Raw genomic sequence first — 13,112 nt, forward strand, 5'->3', positions numbered from 1 at the left:
ACGGTGCTGGCTCATTTATCCTAGCGAGGCGCCGATCCCTCTCGAGTCTCGGCTCTCGCGACCGGTTGGGAAATCATCAATACTCATCCAAGCGGCTGAGCCAACTGGTCCACATGGTCCGGGTCATCACGCCTCAGACAACATGAAGTGTCTACGTGTGGTCAATCATCCTCGTTCCCCATCCTCAAACGCCGACCCGACTCCCGAAGACAAGGCAGAGGGGATCGATCGGAGCTGAAGAAACGTGACGCACCCGAGATGCTGGCGCGCCCCCTTGATTCATGTTCCTTCGTCTCCTTTCTCCCGTGCCATTTCCACACCCTCCATCACGCAGGCGGCAGACCCCTGCTGTCCATCCCCGACGGCCCATTTCCCCCGGATTCGCATTCCCAAGTTGCCCAACCAATGAGTAGCGGGCCCTAATTCCAGCTGAAAATCTGGGGGGGCGCTGATCCGGCGTCTCCATTGATCGCGCTGCAGCGCGCCAGTGCGCCCGGGGAGCGATATCCGGAACCAGAGCCTGGTCGTCTGGCTATTTTGCGAAATCAGCTCGAGTCCTTGAGGCTTGACAGGCTCTGCCCCTGTTTCCGCGGCCGCCTTTATTGGCGCTTCCCTCCCAGAGAGCATTCCGTGGCGTGACGCTAGACGAGTCAGTACTTAGAGTCCGCGATGGATTGGGAATGGGACCTGGGGCTTGGATTCCGTCCGACCCTCCCCTATTATCATTATAATTGAAGCACCTGCCCTTGCGTGCGCTCTCTCCTCAGCTGCGAGAGTGTCCAGTCAATCCAACTGCGGCTGTCATGTGTTGTCTCGCGTCGACCCGCCCTGATTGAGAGACACACGCTGTCCACCGCGAAACCCATCAAATGGCCGCCGATCTGGTCCACGGCGTCCTCGCCGCCGCCTCGTCGACCATCCTGCTGACGACGCTGCTGGTCGCGGCGCGCCTGTGGATCCGCTCGCGCATGGGGAATCTGGGGAAAGACGATGGTGGGTTCTCCAGCTCCTAGTTTACTAACGTCAAGTCTTGGACATGGACCCAGCGGGTCTTGTCTTGTCTTGGGGCGAACACGCTGACACGCGAGGACAGTCACCATCAAGATTTCCTATGTCATGCTACTGACCATGGCGGGCCTCATGATAGCCGGTACGTTGTCGTCACTCAACTTCATAGCAGACCCTTGATGGACGCTAAACCCTGATCCTACACAGGCGTCATAGATGGAGGGCTTGGTCGCCTTCGCGACACTGTCAACGACCAGGACTACGAAGCTACTCTGCGAGTGAGTGATGTGTTCTTCTTGCGCAGCCCAAAAGAGGCCTGCTAACACCTGCAGTACTCCGCCGGCATCTCGTCTACATTCAGCTGGGGCGTCGCGACGGCCAAGATCACTTTTGCCATTCTGTACATCCGCGTCTTGCCGCAGCGTTTTCTTCAGCTGCTCAACAAATTCCTCATCGCCTTTCTCATCGCCCAGGCAACCGAAGAGTCGCTGATTGCCATCTTGCATTGTCGACCCATTGAGGCTGCGTTCAAGCTCGGCGTCCACGGCAAGTGTCTGAACATGAACGTGCTGTGGTGGAGCACAGTGAGTGCATCAACTATCGCCTCGTGATGTTGGCTGACCGGACAGTTTGTCTTCAACATGTGCACCGATCTCATCCTCTTCGTCCAGCCGATCCCCACGGTATGGAGGCTGCAGATGGCCAGGACGAAGCGAGTCGGACTCGTCGTGATGATGTCGCTGGGACTACTGTACGTGAGCGCCTCGTCTCAGCATGAGCCAACTAACACTATCGTCACAGCGTCTGCGTTATATCCATCATCCGCATCGTATACGCCAGCCGCATCCAAGAGGATCTCACATGTTCGTTCCCCCCCTCCATATTCATCCTGCCCATGTTCCCCCTTGACGCTGATCAAACTAGACCGCATAGCCGAGGCCATGATCTGGTCCGTCGTGGAGCTCGCGGCACTCATCACATGCTCATGCATCCCCTGCCTTCGCCAGGTCATTCAGCAGATTCCCTTTCTCAACCACGCCCTCGGTTTGTCAAGCAACAAGACACCTCACGGGATATACGAGCACTCTGGCCAGCCTCGCCATGGGTCCACCCCTTTCCGCACCCACAAGCTCGATTACCTGCCCTCGCGGTCCAAGGCGTATGCCCACGGCACGAGTGGTCACTTTGGCACAATGAGCCACGCGGCGGCCGGGGCCACCGGCAGTCCAAACGATAGCCAGGAGGAGATATTCCCACATAAGAAGGATGGTAACGGGCGAATCGTGGTGACCAAGGAGGTCACACACAATGTGGAGTATGATCGCACGCAGACCGAGTCCTCGCCCTCCGAATCACTCAGAGACGAGGAAACGCCGTACCCGGTGCGGGCGAGCAAGGACTGATTTAGGTAATTTGGAAAACATAAAGTCACATGCAATCGCATCGTTCCCGTGAGCAGTGTTACGTGAGGGGAATGGGCGGCAAGGTTCGATTTAAAGCTAACCAAGTCTATCCTCCCAATCCTGATTTATGTGCAGTGCACATACCAGGCGCAGCCCTCGCACGACTGGTCAGCGTAGCAGGGCGCGCCCTCCTCGCTGCACGTCGTGTCGCCATCGCAGTTGAAGATGGCCGCGAGCTGGCCCCAGATGCACTTGAGGCTCTCGTCTTCGGGAGTGTACGGGTTCTTGGCGCAGCGGCCCTCGCCCGAGGGGAGCATGGCCAGCGCCAGGGGCGCGGTGGCGAGGAGGGTGAGTGCGGAGGTGACGCGCATCTTGATGGTGTCTGGACTGGGTCAGCGATGCGTGGGGTGAGGCTCACGGCAGCGTTGTCACGTACGCTTTGTGTCTTGTGAATGGTGTTTCTGATAGAGGATGGTCGCTGCTCTCCGGAGAAGGGAACGCTGTCACTCTTATAGCCGTTCAGCAGCATCGTATCCATTGGATTCCCCTCTGCGTTTTTCTCCACGTTACATGGCGCGGGGACTTTTTGTATGCAGGGACAACACAGCTGTCAGACGGTATGTCCGATCCGGAGCCGGGCGTCGAAGAGAGATCATACATCAGATTGTTGATCTGGATGTGTTGCCCATCCCTTTGGGCCCAGACCCTGCGCGGCCTCCCTAGGTTTGTGGCAGGACATTTGTTTATAAAGACGACAAGATGAAGTAGTCTATGGCCATGACTACGTGTGACGTGAAGCATGTCCAAATCCCTTTTCACTCCTTCTATTGAAGGCGCTGACCGCCAACTCGAACCGCCAAGGAAGCAAGATCCGATTATCCACAGGCCTGCATGCATCCGTGGACAAGTGCTGACGCCTTCACCGATGGTTGTCCGTCGCTGAGGGACAAATAGCGCCTTGGCTGTCGACAAGGTGAGCTCCGTGAACCAAGACCCCATTGATGAGCATCGAGACTCCAGTCGTAGACGGTCAGAGTTGGACCGCCAACACCACCTCGAGTCTCGATCATCAATGCAACCGTCGACGCGGTCAAATGTTGACAACAAGGTGCTTGTATCCAATTGCAGCCAGTCAATCAGCCTTGCATTTTCTCTTCCCCATGGCCGACACGCTTGCACCGCCGGCCTCAGCGAACGCCATGGCTCGGTGTCGGGGCAGGACTGACTGTTCAAGTACTTTGATGGAAGGATGCGCGAGGTCAGGTACATATAGATCAGAGACAAGGAGGAGGAAACGTACGGACCCACGTCAATTTTCACAGTCGATGAATCACTACTCGTGCGACCGTGGAACAAGGATTCGCATCCCACTTTCCACAGGTAGAGAAATGTGATGCAAGCCAAGCAAAGCAGACCCCTGACTATTTATAGTACATAGTCATCATCTATCGGCTCCTGACTCCAGTCGACGCCAGAAACTCAGGGGCCTCTCGCCAAGAAACTGAGAGCCGGGACCTGGGGCCCCAATGTCACATGTGACATAGACGACAGCACTCGGTCGAATACTTTCCCCTTTGGTGCGAACTGTCCTGGAAGGATTCCCAGGACCAAATCCCACTCGCTTCTGGTCTTGGCGTCGCTCCCACAACAAGGCATCAGGATCAATGCATGACGTTTCCATCGAGCCCTGCAGGAGGAGTGCCGATGCGAGGAGTAGCACTGCCAAACTGCCGCCCGCGAGGCCTTGATGCGTTGAATCTCGTCCTCGGAATGCCCGTTGCTCCTAGTGGAGAGCAGGCTGTCAACATATTCGGCTACATGTACCAGGACCTCTTCATATCGTACCTTGCGTGTCGAGAACAGCATATACCATCTGCTGAATCGCGGGCCCTTTGGCTCGGAAAGCGCCGTCGGTATTTCTTCAACTGCCGCTTCTTGGAGCCAATAGTGGTTATGGGTCGACGATCAGGTCATGGAGATGGACATTCCATGTACTACTCCCCTGCCCTGTACCCCGGACTACACCAAAGGGAACTTAGCTTGGATTCAGGACCCTGCAGGATTCATGCACCAAGGGGCTCCTGCTAGGCTTCAGCGTTGAATTTGGAAGACTTCACGGCGCGATAGAGGCCCAAGCGAAGGAATGATTCATCCCCACCGATACTGGTAGGCGTCTGTTCACACCAGGCAGATGGGGATCCTCATCCTAGACTCGGCAGGTGTCGCAGCGAGCACTGTTGCCCCAAAACGCCAAACGACATAGCTGTTCATGACGTTGTCGTATCTCGACTGATATCACTGCTAAGCGTGAAATAACGTTAGACGTTCCATATCCTATACGTCTATAAAACAAGAGTATCTCGTCGCTAGAAACAACCCATCTTTTCCCTATTCATCCAGCCAGCCAGCCAACTACCACTCCAACAGCACAGACTCCCCACCCGCCCATCTTATTACCAGACACCCACCACACACAAATCCAACAATGAAGTCCTCCACTGCCCTCGCTCTCCTCTCCACCGGCGCCGCCCGTGTCTTGGCCGCCCCCTTCCTGGAGGCGCGACAGGACAGCAACGAGTTCATCTGGGAGAACGAGGACGGCGTCGGCAATGCCCAGGCCAGCATCGGCGACGGGTTGATGAGCTTTGGCAACATTGTGCCCTCGACCACCCTCCAGCAGATCGACGAGCACTGCACCTTGACGGGCTGCACGCCCGGCGAGGAGCTCTCCGTGCCAGCCGTGGTCGTCAACTCCAACTACGGCAACGACGTCGAGATCAAGATGACGGTCGAGGGCTCCTTCAACGCCGCCGGCGACCGCGGCAGCAAGGCCCAGCTGCTCGACCTCGCCAAGAAGGCCATGGAGGAGCTGTTCAACAAGGGCATAGCCACATGGGAGCAGGACGTCAAGTACCTGGAAGACCGCTGCCCGGGTTTCCAGACCAATTGCAACCGTAAGTTCAGTTTGGGGATGATCTCTACATACGAAGAATGAAGTTGTTGGCTAACACTGCTCTCTCCTGCAGCCGATGGTGCCAAGTACGCTGATCAGTGGAAGAGCACCAACCACGTCAGCGTCCGCGTCAACAACGACGATGACGGTGGTCTCGCTGGGTTCCTCAACGTCGGATTTAGCTACGGTGACGCGGAGGGTGGCGTCTGCGGCGCGCTCACCGCGGCCGGTGTGGGACTTGGCCTTGCCAACGCCTTCTCCGGCGCTGGCCTCGTCCTTTTGGGTGTTGCCTGTGCCGAGATCTGATCGAGTGCCAGAGTCGACCTCTCTGGAAGAGCTTGGTAGACCTTGTAGCCGCGGGCGGCTTTGTACATTTGCCCTGATGTGTCTGCGACGGAGTCACATTGTCACATTATCACGTAGTTCATCGAGCGTCAATCTCATTGTCCTTATTCACTGCCCTGCAGTCTATCCTGGTGACAGTACCTTATGTATTGAAAATCATTGTAGCTGCTCTATGTACCTCCACCCAAAGAAGCGATGCAATCTATTCGCACTATCCCTCGCAGACAATAGCCAACGCCGACTTGACCAGATGGTCCCACTCGTCTTCCTGCTCGACAACATCGTGTACTCGTGAAACTCCCATAAACGGGGTCCGAACGGATGCACTGCTCATCAAGAAGTTTCCATGTACAGCTTGCTCGAGAGCCGCCTGGACGCCTTGGCTGTCCAGATCATACATGCGCTCCATGATTTCGGCTCGCACAGTCATAAAGGGGCAGTCGACGGTCGAGTGCGTGTTCACGCACCCTTCGCACTCACGACAAATGGTGTCCAAATCCGCAAAGAGCGTTTTGCACCACGTGATCTTCTGCTGCAGCGAGTACAATTCACGGCCATAGTGAAGGTACAAATCGTAGGCTTCGTGGAAAGGCTCATCTTCGCTCACAATGGGCCCAGCCGTGGATGACACAGGAAAGCCCCAGATCTCCAGGTTCATTACCAAATCTGAGTCGTCAGATCGATCCCACTGCTGCTGTGACAGGAACGGACCGTCAAAGGCGTCGTGCTGCGTCCAGAGCGTGGCAGGCGTAGGCTGGCGCTGCTCGTACAAGTAGCAGTCCCAAAACTCGCAAGCTTCGGGGTTATTGCAATATATTGTCTTTTGTGTCAGCATGCAGCATCCGTGCTCAGGGCACCTGAGTGCGTTGGGGATGTCGGTGTCCTGATCGCAGTCGCAGGGGGGCGGGGTGCTGTGAGTGTCAACAATGGGTTTCTCGCCGTTGCTGAAAAGGGGACGAACATCGCAGCGGAGCGAATGTGTCTCCACAATATAGCACATGATGGCTTTCGTGCGGGTAGAGGTGTACTGTGTGTAGTAATAGTGTTGTTGATTTTACGACGGGCGACGGTGACTTTAAGTCTGTGAATATTGCGCTTGAGTCGTAATTCTGAATGTGATAAAGGAATCCACTAAAAGTCAGGTCTATGGCTACTTTTATATCTTGAGATTGCGTTTCTGGCCCCAGATTGCGCTGGAGAGGAGTGTTCCTGTGTTCACGGTCAGCACACTGACGAGTCGGTGACACTTGGCGTTCGCGATAAAACAAAACGAGCCTTGCACTGTTCGAGCATGAGAACTTTGCCGAGCTGCCTGCTTTGTATGTATTTTGGCATCCTTTTTCTCTGTTCTTCCTGTTCGAGCGGTGTTTGCGGACAGCAAGTCCCTTTGTTAGGCACGTGCAGCCTATAGACAACAGAGGGACAAGGACAAAGAGTTGCGAACGGCGCTTCTGTCAGTGAACAATTGAAAGGTAATGCAATTGAAAGACACCCCATTTTGAACTCGCGTCTTGGCTCTCGCCCACCGCCAGCCGGCGAGTGTTACGTTGTGAGTGTACCTTGATCTAGGAACATCTGACATGAGTCGCCTTGACGTCCGGTCAAGGGCCCCCTTTTAGACCGTCGACCATGTCGAAAATCACCACTTTATTGCGTCCCGTGTGGCACGTAAATATGCGTTGTTTCTAAAGAACTTGTAGTCTTTCCGACCATGGTGGTATATCGAAGCTCTGATTAGGCTCATTCTCATCAATGGAGTTATTGACGATGCCGAGATTTTCCACGCTCTCGCCTCAGGCTACACTTGTGTCTCTGAGCAGAATATAGGATCTTGCTGGCCATTTTGAAATGCTAAGAGAAACCGATCACGAGACACGACTGTCAAGTCACGATGGAGTGGAAACCCATGAGGAATTGCGCTCAAGTTGATAGACTGAATTACAAAATTCCTCTGCAACACCAATTATAGGGCGTGTGGTCTAGGGGTATGATCCTCGCTTCGCAAGGCCTTCTCGGCATATCTTGTGTTCTGCGAGTGGTCCAGGGTTCAATTCCCTGTTCGTCCAAATCTTTTTGCTCTCATTTTGATTCCATTTCGACTTCATTTGAATGCCTGGTGAATATTTTGGCGTTCAATCACCCGCTCGCTATTGGAATACGAACTAGATGCGAATGCGAAATTACTTGTAGCCATGTGATTCTGGGCTCCGTGCCCGGATCGGGACTTTCCCCACTGCGGCGTGTCCCCGCTCCGCCCCTACTTTAAGATTTCGCACCAGTGGTCGCAGTGCCGACGTCTCATCGCATCTACTTGTACATCTCGGCGCGCAGCATCCATCGTGCGTCAATTGAGACTCGGAGTGAATTTGCACGGTAATTAGTAGAGTGAACTACATTCTTTGAAGCGACAGAGAGGAGCTCCCTGGATTTTGAAACGGACCCGTCAACTCTCCATGCGTGTTCGTCAACCCAGGCCCCAGAAACAGTCTGTTTCGACCTGGGCCTCAAAAGAGCGTCCTGAAACGCATCGGCAATGGGGCCAATGGGTGCCGAGACGTCTGCGTGCCGAACAAGCGGATACGTACTCGCAAGGGTCACACGCCTTTGCCTGCAGGTCATTATTTATGCGCGCTACTCACGTCTTGTCCCGACGACAGACAGCTCCACGCGTTTGATGTTTCAGTGACCCAGCGGAAAGACGAACGAGAACAAATTGGCTGGGTAAATGGAAGTACCATGGCCGGGGCTCGCCCGTGGCATGTAGATTGTTTCCATCCGGCGTTCATTACGTAGTCTTTAGGCATTATAACGCTCGTAGGCTGCAATTGCTACTCGATATTGGCACCACTCTTGACAGGGATATTGCTCGCTAGGACAGACCAGCGTTAGTGACTTTGTCGAGTGAGTACGGTATATAAGTGCGTGTGAAGTCCCTTGTCTTGTGCTGCTCTTCCATCCCAACAACAACAGCAGCACACAATTTCCCGGTGAAATCTTCCCTTCTCGACCATCATGCGTCTCACCACCCTCTCTTCGGCCGTGCTGGCATTAGCCCACGCCGTGGCGGCCGCCACTGGCAAGGCGGAGGGCTTCGCGGCCAGCGTCACGGGAGGCGGCAACGGCAGGACCGTGTACCCTTCAAGCAACTCGGAGCTGGTCAGCTACCTGGGCAGCAGCGAGGCGCTGAACATTGTCCTGACCAAGACGTTTGACTTTACCGGCTCCGAGGGCAAGGCCACCGAGCAGGGCTGCATGCCCTGGGGCACCGGCTCGACGTGCCAAAAGGCCATCAACAAGGACAACTGGTGCGGCAACTACCAGCCCAACGCGCCCAAGACGACCATCACCTACGACAAGGCCGGCATGCTCGGCATCACCGTCGGCTCCAACAAGTCCCTCGTCGGCCAGGGCAGCCAGGGCGTCATCAAGGGCAAGGGCCTGCGCATGGTCAGCAATGTCAAGAACATCATCATCCAGAACATCAAAATCACCGAGCTCAACCCCGAGTTCGTCTGGGGCGGCGACGCCCTCACCATTGACGGCGCCGATCTCGTCTGGATCGACCACGTCACCACCTCCCGCATCGGCCGCCAGCACTTTGTCTTTGGCAACAATGCCTCGGGCCGCGTGACCGTCTCCAACTGCGACATTGATGGCCGCTCCAGCTGGTCCGCCGATACGGGCTGCACCGGCCACCACTACTGGGGCCTCTACTTCACCGGCTCCCAGGACACCATCACCTTCAAGAACAACTACGTCCACCACACCAGCGGCCGCTCCCCCAAGGTCCAGGGCAACACCCTCCTCCACGCCGTCAACAACTACTTCTACTCCAACCCGGGCCACGCCTTTGAGACCGCCTCGGGCGCCATGGTCCTCGCCGAGGGCAACGTCTTCCAGAACGTCAACGCCGCCATTGAGAACGGCGGCGGCCAGGTGTTTGCCTCCCCGGACAGCGGCACCAACGCCCAGTGCCAGTCCTACCTCGGACGGTCCTGCCAGCTCAACGCCTACGGCAGCTCGGGCACGCTCAGCGGCACCGCCACGGGCTTCCTCGCCAATTTCCAGGGCAAGACAATTGCCTCGGCCAGCACGGCCGAGGTTGCCAAGGGCGTGGTCAACACGGCTGGTTTTGGCCGGGTCTAAATAGTCGGTTTGACAATGTCCCTTCTTCTTCTTCTTCTTCACAGTTCTCTTCTTCCTCTTCATAGCTGTATATAAAGAAGTACTCCTTCTGAATTCAATGAAAATGTATATTGCCTGCCTGCTTGCCTGCCTCCCTTTAGACCGCTCTCGATGCTCTGGCCTTGTTCTCCCGGTGTCTCCTCTCCTTGGCCGCTGTCTTGCGCCTATTCATCCAACTGCGGTTGAGATCGCGCCTGTTGTCCCAGAACCACGACTGAAAGTCGCTGGTCGCATCCTTGGGCTTGGCCGCGTCTTCCTCGTCTTCATCCTCCTCATCCTCCTCTTCAGCCTCGTCCTCATCTTGATTGTCGGCCCAGAAGTTTTGCATCCGTGAAGGGTGAGCCGTGTCGGGCGTCGGTGCGGCGCTCCGCAGGTTGCGCCACTCAAAGTCCTGGCGGGTGTATGGTGTCATGGGCACGGCTGGGGCCACGTCGTCGTCTGCTTCGTCACCGTCATCCTGGGTGGCATCGCCGTTGCCGAAGAAGCTAAAGGATTGCGTAGCGGGCGCCTCTTCTTGGCCCGCATCCTTTTGACGCTTGTAAAGGGCTTCCAGAGGATGGACTGTGCCGGCGGGCGTGGCTGGTGGTGGAGGGATGTCGATCTTGAGGCTGGAGGACGAAGTTGGACGATGCGCGGTTGTGGATTTGGGTGTAGCGACTGTCTTGGCGGAAGGGGCATCGCCGTCTTCACTGTCGGAGCCAGAAGAGCTTGTATCGTCCGAGTCGGAGGCTGGAGCAGGTTTCGGCTCAGTCTGCGTTGCAGCAGCTTCCACCATGGTCTCGTCCTCAGACTCACTCGAGGATGTATCGCTCGAGACATCGTCGGCGACACCTTTAGCAGGATGCTTGGGCTTTGGCTCTTCTTCCTCGTCCTCCTCTTCCTCTTCAGACGAAGATCCGCTGCTGCTCGTGTCGCTGTCCTCCTCCACGACAACCTGCTTCTTGGCCTTTTTGCTCTTCTTCTCCGGGAAATTGACCTCCTTCTCCTTGACCGCCTCCACGACGTTGCCTTCTGCGTCCACCCATCCCTTGCCCTCCACATACTCCTCAGCGCCAGCGCGCCCCTTGACGCCCTCGTCTTTCAGGAAGCTGGGAAACTTGGTCGTCTTCTCAAACTCGTGCACCGTGACCTCCCGGCTACTACTATTCTTCTTGCGCTTCTTCTTCTCGTGCTTGTCTTCCTCGGGTAGATTCCTCGTCGCATTGGGCGGCACCGTGGTCTTGAGCAGGCACTCTTCGCCGTCTGTGTATTTCGACTTTGTCCGCTTTTTCTCCTGCTTCTCCTTCTTTCTGTCCTCCTTCTTCTCAGCTTTGTCTGCTTTCGAAGCAGAGCGGTCCTTCTTCTTGCGTTTGGACGATTCCGCAGGTGACTCTGTCCAGCCACGCTTGACCTTGCGATTCGACAGCGCCACACCGTCTACGACATTCTCCTCACGCTTCCGCTTCTTCGAAGACCCATCCTTCTTCACCCTCTTCTCTTCTTTCGTGGACGAGCCCATGTCGACTGGCGGCTTGGCCTTTTCGATCCGGACCTTGCTACCCTTGAGCACGGCGCCGTTGAGCTTCTTCTTCAATTTGTCTGCCTCAGCGACGGGCAGTTCGACGTAGCCGTAGCGCTTCTCGGGGAACGTCTCAATGGTGTGGAAGGAGACGTTGCGCGCCGACGTGGAGGTGGGCAGGTAGGTCTTGAGGAGGCCGCTATCGAGGGGCGTGATGTGCAGTCGGACGTACTCGGGTTCGATGGTCATTGCTTACAGGGCGGGAGCCCGGTCAGAGCGCGAGAGTAGCGGTGCGTAATAAATAGGACAGACAAAGGATGATCAGGAAGGGATTGATGAAGCTTGTCCTGTCCGTGCGTTTCGCAAAGTCGGCGGGCTGAGAAAAATAACAGTGGGGCCATTATCATGTGGGGCGCCACGATTTCAGGGACTCGAGGAGGCAGAGTTCACATGATCTTTCAGTTTACGTACGTATACAACAAGTTCAATCATGTCTTATCATATTTACTTTACAACATCAGAGCTGAGCATTAGTATTACAATCCCCAACGCCAGTATACAGATATGCAGTCGTGAGTGGTGTACAAAAGAGGCCCCCAACGCGCCTTGCCTCAGTCTTTCCCCGGCAGGGACAGGATACTCCGCGGATTCCTCTCCCTCTCGTCGCCCCCAATCGCCTTCCACCAGACATCGCTGCTCCACCGGATGATGCGCTCAGCCGAGCCCTGCAATGTGGCCGCGGGCCTCACGTCAAGGAAGAAGACGGGCTCGCCCTCGGGGTCGTCCTCGCCAGCGTAGTAGTCGATGATGTATCGAATCTCCTTGCGCTCGCCGTTCTGCTCGCGCGCCACGTACCAGTCGTGCCGGTCAAACGGGGGCTCCGTGCCAAACTTGGAAGGGTACATCCAGCCCATGACCTGGAGCATGGTCGCCTTGGGCGTCAGCTCCTTGGGGCGGCCCTGGAAACGGACGAGAGACGGCTCGAGGTCGGTGCCGTCCCAGTGCCGGTCGAGCTCCTCCTCGTAGTGCTCCTCGCCGCGCTTGCAGATCTGCCACCCCTTGTAGAGACCCCGGGCGAATCGGTTCTCCCAGCCCAGAATCTCCTTCCACGCGCCCTCGTTCAGAAAGTTGTGCACGGACACCATGGACTCGACGGCCGTAATGTCCGTGTCCTCGTAGCCTTTTCGTAGCAGCGCATTGTACATTTGCTGCGGGGAGGGGTATTCCCAGTTGCCGTCACCCGAGCCCCTGGGGATGGTGCTCGGTTCACGCGAGGTCGGGAGGGCGTACGTCTGGTCCTTGGCGCGCTCCTGCGAGAGATCGGGGAACATGTAGTTCAGAGGGTTCAGTTGTGACAGTATCGACTTGGACTCCTTCTCTTTCGATGCGTGGGGTACGGGACACCCGCCAGACGACGCTGGCGCTGCTCCTGATCGCTGGTCGTGCGGGACGGGGCATCCTGATGTCGATGGTGGCGCAACGGGCTTGGAAGGTGTCAAGGCGTCGGCAGACTTCTGATGCATCGGGCAGCCGGGCTTGAAGGCGTCAGCGAGGAGATCAATGACGGTGGTGGCAGCATAGGGGACTCACTGGTGGCTCGCGACCTGCAGTGACAGGCGCATGGCCGGCAGGAGTCTGCACGGCAGCGACGGGTGTGTCAGCCCAGAACCAGCCCATTTCGGGAGAGGAAATAGGAATTATAATAGAGACAAGGTGGAAG

General features: G+C 56.4%; 6 protein-coding genes and 1 non-coding gene across 7 annotated transcripts; 4 read left to right on the forward strand and 3 right to left on the reverse strand.

Moving 5' to 3' along the window:
* Nucleotides 1-869: 869 nt before the first annotated feature.
* Nucleotides 870-2,910, forward strand: F5Z01DRAFT_692182 (uncharacterized protein; the record flags this gene model as incomplete). The annotated part of the gene is made up of 7 exons (XM_046266179.1): nucleotides 870-993; nucleotides 1,094-1,150; nucleotides 1,216-1,286; nucleotides 1,341-1,592; nucleotides 1,638-1,759; nucleotides 1,810-1,871; nucleotides 1,933-2,910. 7 exons carry the CDS (start codon nucleotides 870-872, stop codon nucleotides 2,409-2,411), a joined length of 1,167 nt encoding a protein of 388 aa, XP_046115352.1. The 3' UTR covers nucleotides 2,412-2,910.
* A 1,904-nt stretch (nucleotides 2,911-4,814) lies between these two features.
* On the forward strand, nucleotides 4,815-5,683 carry F5Z01DRAFT_752839 (uncharacterized protein). The gene is made up of 2 exons (XM_046267082.1): nucleotides 4,815-5,365; nucleotides 5,438-5,683. The coding sequence occupies exons 1-2, from the start codon at nucleotides 4,897-4,899 to the stop codon at nucleotides 5,668-5,670; spliced, it is 702 nt and encodes a 233-aa protein (XP_046115353.1). The 5' UTR covers nucleotides 4,815-4,896; the 3' UTR covers nucleotides 5,671-5,683.
* Nucleotides 5,684-5,873: 190 nt separating this feature from the next.
* On the reverse strand, nucleotides 5,874-6,709 carry F5Z01DRAFT_692194 (uncharacterized protein; the record flags this gene model as incomplete). Its single annotated transcript, XM_046266180.1, has 1 exon — nucleotides 5,874-6,709. One exon carries the CDS (start codon nucleotides 6,707-6,709, stop codon nucleotides 5,921-5,923), a length of 789 nt encoding a protein of 262 aa, XP_046115354.1. The 3' UTR covers nucleotides 5,874-5,920.
* A 968-nt stretch (nucleotides 6,710-7,677) lies between these two features.
* On the forward strand, nucleotides 7,678-7,775 carry F5Z01DRAFT_t84. The gene has a single exon. It is a non-coding gene; the product is annotated as a tRNA-Ala (tRNA).
* A 767-nt stretch (nucleotides 7,776-8,542) lies between these two features.
* Nucleotides 8,543-9,923, forward strand: F5Z01DRAFT_280275 (pectin lyase 2). The gene has a single exon (XM_046258745.1). It carries the CDS (start codon nucleotides 8,722-8,724, stop codon nucleotides 9,853-9,855), a length of 1,134 nt encoding a protein of 377 aa, XP_046115355.1. The 5' UTR covers nucleotides 8,543-8,721; the 3' UTR covers nucleotides 9,856-9,923.
* On the reverse strand, nucleotides 9,620-11,799 carry F5Z01DRAFT_280637 (uncharacterized protein). The gene has a single exon (XM_046258748.1). It carries the CDS (start codon nucleotides 11,639-11,641, stop codon nucleotides 9,992-9,994), a length of 1,650 nt encoding a protein of 549 aa, XP_046115356.1. The 5' UTR covers nucleotides 11,642-11,799; the 3' UTR covers nucleotides 9,620-9,991.
* Nucleotides 11,800-12,003: 204 nt separating this feature from the next.
* Nucleotides 12,004-13,069, reverse strand: F5Z01DRAFT_627488 (cytochrome c/c1 heme-lyase; the record flags this gene model as incomplete). Its single annotated transcript, XM_046261543.1, has 3 exons — nucleotides 12,004-12,828; nucleotides 12,874-12,927; nucleotides 12,983-13,069. 3 exons carry the CDS (start codon nucleotides 13,067-13,069, stop codon nucleotides 12,004-12,006), a joined length of 966 nt encoding a protein of 321 aa, XP_046115357.1.
* Nucleotides 13,070-13,112: the final 43 nt, after the last annotated feature.

This window comes from Emericellopsis atlantica (genome assembly GCF_019669845.1).
Source record: "Emericellopsis atlantica unplaced genomic scaffold F5Z01scaffold_27, whole genome shotgun sequence".
NCBI lineage: Eukaryota > Fungi > Ascomycota > Sordariomycetes > Hypocreales > Bionectriaceae > Emericellopsis > Emericellopsis atlantica.